At 49.1% G+C, this 8378-nt stretch overlaps 2 protein-coding genes across 2 annotated transcripts; both read right to left on the bottom strand.

The window, feature by feature from the left end:
* Positions 1-2756: 2756 nt before the first annotated feature.
* On the bottom strand, positions 2757-3493 carry MYCTH_2120425 (uncharacterized protein; the record flags this gene model as incomplete). Its single annotated transcript, XM_003665588.1, has 3 exons — positions 2757-2963; positions 3022-3025; positions 3114-3493. The coding sequence occupies 3 exons, from the start codon at positions 3491-3493 to the stop codon at positions 2757-2759; spliced, it is 591 nt and encodes a 196-aa protein (XP_003665636.1).
* A 1440-nt stretch (positions 3494-4933) lies between these two features.
* MYCTH_2135399 (uncharacterized protein) lies at positions 4934-7022 on the bottom strand (the record flags this gene model as incomplete). Its single annotated transcript, XM_003665587.1, has 3 exons — positions 5645-7022; positions 5309-5505; positions 4934-5279 (listed from the first exon to the last, which is right to left on the bottom strand). Exons 1-3 carry the CDS (start codon positions 6617-6619, stop codon positions 4934-4936), a joined length of 1518 nt encoding a protein of 505 aa, XP_003665635.1. The 5' UTR covers positions 6620-7022.
* Between the last annotated feature and the right edge of the window lie 1356 nt (positions 7023-8378).

The following is an 8378-nucleotide window of genomic DNA, read 5'->3' as shown; positions in this document are numbered from 1 at the left end:
TTCTACTATATATAATAAATACGTTCTATAAAGATATATAAACGTTTATAATACCTGCTTTACTAATTAAGATGTAGTCTAGGAAGCTTAAGTAGTAGAAAAGTAGCTTATATTTAAGGAAGGTAAGATTATACTTATATTCTAACTTATAAAGGATAATGTTATTTTCTAGTATTCTAAAACATAATAAGTAGTCTAAGCTATAATACTAAGTGCCTACCTTAAGTAATAGAACTTCTAAGATAATATCAATATAGAATCCTTTAACGATAGCGATATCCTTAAGTATTAGGCTCTTAGTATATACTTTATATATACTATTTAGAACGTTCTTAATTATCTAAATACCCTTCCTACTAATAGAGAAGGTCGTTATACCTACTTTAATAAACTTAGGATCTTCTACCTTAATAAATATCTTAGGTAAAAGGAACTTCTTATTATTAACTAAGTAGGTCATGTTATATAAGTCTAATAAAGTGCTTTCTAAAAGAGGATAACATTATAAAGTAACTATATTAAATGCTTTATAGTAAGTTAAGAGCTTACTAAGTAGCTAAAGGCTAATAATTAATGTATTAAGGGAATTAGAGTATCTTACCCCTAACTACCTAGAATAGGATAGCTCCCCCTATTTAGTAATAAGTTAATCTTTTAGTCTAGCCTACTTCGGCTTATCAAGCTCCTAGCAAATCTTTTTATACTCCTTATTAGAAAGGTATAAGCATTGCTCGTCACTATAGATAGCTTACTTAAGCGTATAGCAGTCTATTAGATCCTATAGATGTCTTAGGCGCTTATAAGGACATCTTATATTATGCTACTAACTGCTATAAGAGTCTCTATATAAGTCTCTACCTCTCTCCTTACCGCTCTTCCAAGCTATAGGAAGTATTAGTATATAAGTTATCAAGAAGATTCTATACTTCTAAGAGACTCTAAGTTATATATTATTATTAATTAAGATCTTAGCTATCATAATAAGGGTACTAAGCTCTGGAAGTAGCTATCCTATACTATTAGTAAGCTTAATTTCTATCCTCTTATTTGTTACCTAGATTAGTAAAATATATATAGCGATAATATTAAGAAAGGTATAAAGTCCTTATACGCCCTATACTTCTAGGATATCATATTAGATAATTTACTAAAAAGCAATATTAAAGTTATAAATCTAGTGCTATAGATTAACTCTTAAACGCTTAGCTATATTAAGACTAGTTATATATTATATTATAACTATTATATAGAGCATTATAATAGATAATATAAGTATAGAGTAAAGCGTTTAGATAATCCCCTTAATAAGGTTAATATCCTTCTTCCTATATACTTTTATAGCTTTATAGAGTTTAGGATCTATAGTATATACTAGCTAGTATTATAGCTATCTTATCTACTTACTAATATCCATAGTATATATAAAATCTTTATAAAAGGAGTCTTATAATTATACGAATTTAGCTATAATAGCTATATTAGAAGGTATTAAATCTATAGATATCAAGGGCGACAATCCTTCTTAGAGTTACTCCCAGGAAGCTAGGATAAGGTTATCTCTAGCTTGCTTATAGGTTAGGCGCTATAGAACTTCTAGATCTGGCTCATGGTCGCCGTCAAGGTTAACAAATCCCTATATACTGGCGAATTTAGCCTACAACTATAGTTTAATATACCACAAGTTCTAGGAACTAGGCCCTATAAGGCACGTAGAAGTCTTGACTAGGATCTCGGACATGGTAGACGGATACGTCATCAAATGCGTATAGAAGCAAGGTAAGAGAGTTCGTAACCGAAGAAAGAAGCTACCACTAATATTGAAGATGCGTCAGTAGAGGAGCAGTCAAGGCGCCAGGCTTATAACTGCCGAACGTAGTGATAAGCTTCCTAGAGCGTTGAAAGCAGTGTCTGTAGTAGGTGGCTATACGAAGGAAAGAGTGCCTTGTTGAACTATCTATAAAGGAGACAAAACGACTGATATTTATAGATAAAGGAACTGGCCAATGCGTTGGCAACGACGCCTCATACGCTGTGGCACGTATGTGGCTAATACTCTTAGAAGCTCCACAGCTTCTGACAGTATTTCTGGCTTGATGCTAAACATCGACTGCTGCGCATCCGGATCCAATGCTACGCGTAAGTGTAGCAATCCATTGCTAGCAGTGTCCCGCCCAGATGCCTTTTGCACCACCTCTTGCAGCCTGTCGGCGAGCTCCTGAAGCGGGGTGTTCCTGCTGCATATCATAATGTGACACTCAGGCTTAGTCGAGGTGTCCCGCTGCTTGACCTCGAGGAGCATCACGAAATCCGGGGACTCTTGCTCGCCATGGCGAAACCGGGCTAAGACCTGAGACGTAGCATCATCCGATGGTGCAAGCGGTACCATAATCACGGACAAATCTTTGTCCCCGCAAGATGAAGGGTACATATCAATCAAATCCAGGTTGACTTCGGCAAACGCGTCGTCAAGCCAGTAGTGTTGCTATGTGTCCTCAGACTTCTTGTCTGGAGCGTCGTTCCTGATGTGGATGACCTCGTGGGAGACGCCGGATGCGGTTGTTGGCTGCAATACTGCATGGTATTCCTCTGCCCCACCCGCGTGCCCGATCGATCATGCGCGCGGCAATGATGTGCCCAGAATGGGCGAAATCTGACGGGGTGGTTGCCAGTATTCTCCCGGCCGTAACTTGGCCGGCTTGGGTCGGGGCTGTCGATGGGAGTCTCGTTTGGGCTAGGAAGTCTTTACGCTAGGATAATTAGAATCGTTCTTTCGTCTTCTTCGTGATCTGTTCTTGCAGTCGGGGGAAGGCCTGCTCGCCACCCTCGCCATAATATATCATGGGCATTGTTACGCCGAAAATTCCCAGTAGACAGTATGCGATGTCCTCCTTCCTCTTGGCCTCCCTCCCGGCAGCCCATGACATGCGCTGTGCAACGCTCGCACTGCGCACCTGGGGGGTTTTCTCCGAAGGATTTTAGTAGGGATGCCGGTGATATTCCCAATAACGGTGCGCAGAGTACCGGCCTAGGTCCCGAGGAGACCCCACTCCGCGTTGTAGAACCGTAGGTGTTTAGGTGCGAGCAGCTCCTGTAAGGTTCATCCTCTCCTGAACCATCGGCTTGTGCGGAACTTGGAGCCGGGTTTGTCGGGCCTGTCGTCGTCAGGAACATCCCACAGGTAGGCATAGCAAAGGGAAGTACCTTTATATAATCGTGACATGGAATTGATAGCCTCGCTAAGCTCGACCAGATTCGTCTTGTTAATGTAGCAGGTATCAATCCGGACGTATCCGAGGCCGTCTGCCACGACTTGTCGACAGCTTCCCAGGAGCTTAGCCGACCCTACGCCGGGCTCGTGGACCCTCCCCTCCTCAACATCGCGGAAAGTCAGCTCCTCGCTGTCGTGGCCCCAAGGATGCGATAGTATCGCGAAGTTGGGGGGTTTGTCGAGAAACTCTTCTAGCTCGTATGTCTTGACGTTGATTAGGCGCATTTGTGGTCTTGGGAGCGATCCAAATCAGAGAGAACTCAGATGGGAAGACTCAAACTGGGAAGATAAAAGACCCGGTGGGAAGCGGGGAGGACCGGCGGCTGAGTTGTAATTACTGACTGTGACGGATGAGGGCTGTGGGTAGCAAATAGCTGGTTTTGGAGATGCTGTCGTACCGGCGCTGCGCCGAACTGGATTGTGGTACCCTTTTGACGCAGTGAGAGGAAGATGGAAGAGGCACTTGAGGTGCGGGTTCGGTAGGTACCCAATCTGTGGTGTTCAAGTTGAAGCGACCATGCTGCAGCGCTGAGGGGACACCCGTTGGACAACATCACTCATGCCAATTATGGTGGCGTTTCACCGGCAGATGTGGATAATTAAGGATGCTCCGTTCGATCTCGGGTACGTAGGTAGTGTGCGGGGAGCTCGACCGGATGCTAGTCCGCGTTGCCGTGGTCGGCTTGTTCTGTCAAGCGCAGGCGCCCAAAGTCTTCCTCGGTGCTTTATCACGGTGCAGCATCTGGCGAGCCACCAGGAGAGCCAGAGAGGCTAGGTCTTCCTCAGTCTCCATCGGTCTCTTGTCTTGCCTACCGCTTCCGTATCATTGCCAGCTCCGTGTTGTTAATTATACGTTTCACAGCCGCCTGGATCGTGGCGTGTGGCATACGTCTTGGAAAAAAGGTCGAAGTCACCACAGGGCGCCAATCCGCCGCATACATCGGCGCAGCTGCGCCGGTAGTTGGTCCGATTGTAGCCAATGAGGTATCTAGGCGGAGACACTGGGACGCATGCAAGGGATAGGAGGCTGTCTGCTGGTATCTGGTATCGACACTGTCAATAATTACGTGCGGCATATTGGACTGACGAGAACTGGTCAGGTTGCAAATTTACACCAGAAATACACCCGCGGACAATGGAAGGGCAAAATCGTGCGAGATGCAGTGATGCACAAGAAAGGTTGTACAAGAAAGGAAGGAACAGCTTCATCGCTCCGGGTTGGGCCAGGTACCGTATTAGTTGTTCTTCCCGTCGACTTGAACTTGGCTGACATGCCCTTCAACAGGTGTCTCGCGAAGTATTTTCTGCTTCATGTGAATTACAAACGAGATGACTGCTAGATATGGGAAATAAAAGAACGATCTATTGCCTTTTTGCAGTTTCTCGATCGTGACTGCTTGTCCTATTCTTATTCTTATTCTTATTCTTATTCTTATTTTTTATGTTTATATGCTCCCCTATTGCTCCCCTGTCTTCTGCTTTTAATAAGTGCGCACTACTGACACGAATATTATCTCTATCCGGATCACTACAGCTGTAATTACTGACTGTTTAATGATTTCGATGCATCTCTGTTTTCATCGACGGTCCTCTAACCGCCCCTTCAAAGCGCCCCGAACTCTAGCTTCCACTAGTTAATTATAACCTCTCAAGCCTCACCACATGTCATACTTTCATCTTCCACGCCGAGCCGGATCCATGCCCCGCCCGCATCAATCGCCTCACCTTGACGGTCCTAGCCGCAGCCATCAGAGCCATTGACAGCATCAGGGTCGACCCCGCAAAGGCCTGGGCGCCGTAATACTTGCCGCCGGACGCGGTGATGATGGCGCCGGCGATCGGTGGTCCGGCTAGGGTCGCAAAGCTGACAATGGTGAAGATCATGCCCATCCTGACGCCGGCCTTGCGCACGTCGGTGGTGAGACTGCTCAGGCCGGCGGGGAACAGGCTCTGGATGCCTCCCGCCACGATGCCGTAAAAGGCGCACCACACGTACAGGCCGGCGGTGGACCTGACGGCCATCCAGCAGAAGACGCAGACGCTGGCCAGGCCCGCCGTGGGACGAGAACATTGATGGTCCCGACCCGGTCTCCAATGTGGTTCGGGATCACGCGGCCGGGGATGCCGATGCCGTTCATGAGCAACAGCACGTTGAGGCTGCTGGTGTAGTCCAGGCCGATGATATCCCTGCTGAACGAGGCGATGTAGTAGAAGGCAAAGTACAGTCCCAGGAAGAACTTTCGGTCATCGCGGAAAGGTACGAGTCAGTCATTTCATCACACGTCAAGGGCATGCCACCTGGCAGGCAGCAGCAACAACCGTCATGGAGGAAAAAAGTACGAGAGGAAGCAAAAAAAAAAAAAAAAAATAACTTACAGAGAAACTCCCTGCCGCGTAGAGCGTATACTCTCCCTCGCAAAAGGCCTTCCATTCCACCAGCGGCCCGCTCTTCCTCGGCGGGATCCTCTGCTTCAGCCCGACCAAGGCGACGGCGAAGGTGGCCAGCTGGACGTAGCCGATGGCGCGCATGGCCGCGGGGAAGCCCTGGGTGGGCAGCAGCTGCCGGACCATGCCGGGGAAGACGAGGCCGCCGGTGGCGCTGCCGCAGGCGCCGAGGGCGATGGCGAGCGCCCGCTTCTTGTTGAAGTAGGTCGACAGGGTGGAGACGCAGGGGCAGAAGAGGCAGCCGTTCCCCAGGCCCATGCAGATGCCCTGGGCGAGGAGGACCTGCCAGTAGCTGGAGGCGGCCGAGGCGGTGAAGATGCCGACGAGCTGGAAGGAGACGCCTAGGACGAAGACGTGGCGGAAGTAGCCGGCGTCGGTGAGGCGGCCGGTCAGGGCGCCGACGAAGAAGAGGAGGAAGATCTGCAGCGAGCCGATCCACGAGATGTCCGAGGGCGGCCGGCCCAGCGCGGTCGTGTAGTATGTCTGGAAGAGGCCGAACGAGTTGATGACGCCCCAGGTGTTCATGACCACCAGGTGGGTGCACGCCACCGCCATCCAGGCCTGCAGCCCGCCGTCCGGTGGCGGGCCGGGGTTCCAGCTGGATTTGGTGCTGGCCTTGGTGAGGACGCGGGACAGAACTCCGGAGGTCACGCCACCGCCGTCGCCGCCGCTCCCCGGTCCCCCGTCATCATCTTCGGCCGTCCGTTGCCGTGATGCCGGCGGTTGGCCTTCCTCTGTTCTCGCATCCGGATCGCTATTGTCAGTCGACGTCGGTCTCGCATCTTCCCCGATCCCTTTCTCGAGGTCCATCCCCGCCGACTCTAATGTCGTCTCCGTGTCCTCTGCGTCCGGGCGTGGCAGTCCCCGCGCCACATCTCCCGGCAATGGTGCCTCAATTTGGCCCATGCTGATTGGGTTTCTCCTTTCTGTGCTTCTTAATTAGACGCTATTTCCTGGGATCCAGCGATTCATAGGCGCGCCGCAATGCTGCGGCGGACTGAGGCTTAACCCGCTTCTGAATATTCAAGAGGTCTTCTTGCCCAACTTGCTTGCATTAAATTGACCTCGAAAAAAACGCCAGTTACGGATCCGAGTTATAGGTAAAAAGCGTAGGCGTGGATAATGATTTCGATGAGTAAGGGCCTTGCAAACGAACGTTCCGGAAGAAAAATCTGTAATTCCCCGTAAATGGTGATGCACCATCACTCCACGACCTTCGTAGAGGAACGTGAGGAGCTCGCGTTCGGCGTTTCCGGCCTTCGTATGTTAGCCCGAGAACTGACTCGTAACTCAACAACCTGCACGAGACTTATCTCATAGCAGAGTTCTGTGATAGAAACAAACCGGTTCGCCAACCCGGGAATACGCCCAAAAGAAAAAAAAATATTCAAGGGGGGGTGACTGCCATGGTGGACCCGGCCCTGACTATGAATGCCGTGAATCGGAGTGTCCAGACCCACTCGCGAACGTTAGCCGTGCCGGCCCGGGTGCTTGGCGAGTCGTGTGTAAGCCTTATCCGCTCTTCTTCCGGCAATCGCAGTGCGCCCATGCGCTCGGTCGCCCTTGGCTTCTGCGCCTTTTGGCGGGGAGCATGTCATTTCCAGCGCCCTATGCGATTCCCCGCTACGCTATGTGACGCTGACAAAGCGGCAAGTAGGAATGATCCGGGGCGGCAAGCCGACGGATGCAGAATCCGGAGGCGGAAACACCATCAAGCAGTTATTCCCGAGTCCCGAGCCCTCGGTCAATTAATTAGTGCATGTCTGGGCACCTGGGCTGGATCCCTGCACCAACTTGAGTCATCAGAGTCGGTGTACCAGGTCAGGTGCAAAAAAGGAAAGAGAAAACCGAATGGGAAAAACAACATGGGGGAAAAAATACAAGAAGGTCTAATGATTTAAAACCAAGGGAATAGACGAATAGTGCGAAGAAGGGGAATAAGCTGAATGATCGGAAGGCGGAAAACAGTAAAGAAAGCAATGCGAGTTACCATCAGCCCACTCCCGTCTCTACCTCTTTGGCCATACACTGTTCTCTTTAGAAAAAAAAAGGAGGAGCCCGCAGAAAGGAATGGATCGATCGATCGATCGCTTCATGATTTCGTCGGCGATCGAGATTATGTACCGAATAAGTACATGATTACATTACACGCCGCGAGCGCGTGTAAACCATTTCGAGTGGTGCCAAGAGGCACATGGCATCTGTCCGGGAATAGAGTGAGGTTGACGATGAACGGAGTGTTCCGTGCAGACACAGTAGGTACCTAACCACTCGAGAGAGAGACAGAATTTGACAGGGCCTGATTAGGTAGTACAGTATAAGCCATGAACTTATTCCGTCAATTCGCAGCGCTGAATCAGCGTCAACAGCAGTAAACTGCTTGGCTAAGATCCTATATTTCATCCCCACATGTCGGTACTCAGCCCGAGCTGTCTCTGTTATAATGTAATCCGTACATTGTATGTACAGTATTTGTGTACAAAGTTAAACTATCGTATTAATTAAGCGCTCTCGCTAATACCCCATGCTCCCTAAAATAGGTGGCTTACCTAAAGCTAAACTCACAACTTCCCAATTCTAATACCTATTGCCCCGGGAGTGGTCTGGTTTCAGGGAAGCCAGAGCTGTGACTTTCCGCTGTTTCCTTCTCGTCTCGCTTTCTCTC

The sequence above is a fragment of the Thermothelomyces thermophilus genome, chromosome 5 (assembly GCF_000226095.1).
Source record: "Thermothelomyces thermophilus ATCC 42464 chromosome 5, complete sequence".
Classification (NCBI taxonomy): Eukaryota; Fungi; Ascomycota; class Sordariomycetes; order Sordariales; family Chaetomiaceae; genus Thermothelomyces; species Thermothelomyces thermophilus.
This window is presented reverse-complemented; position numbering and strand designations above follow the sequence as displayed.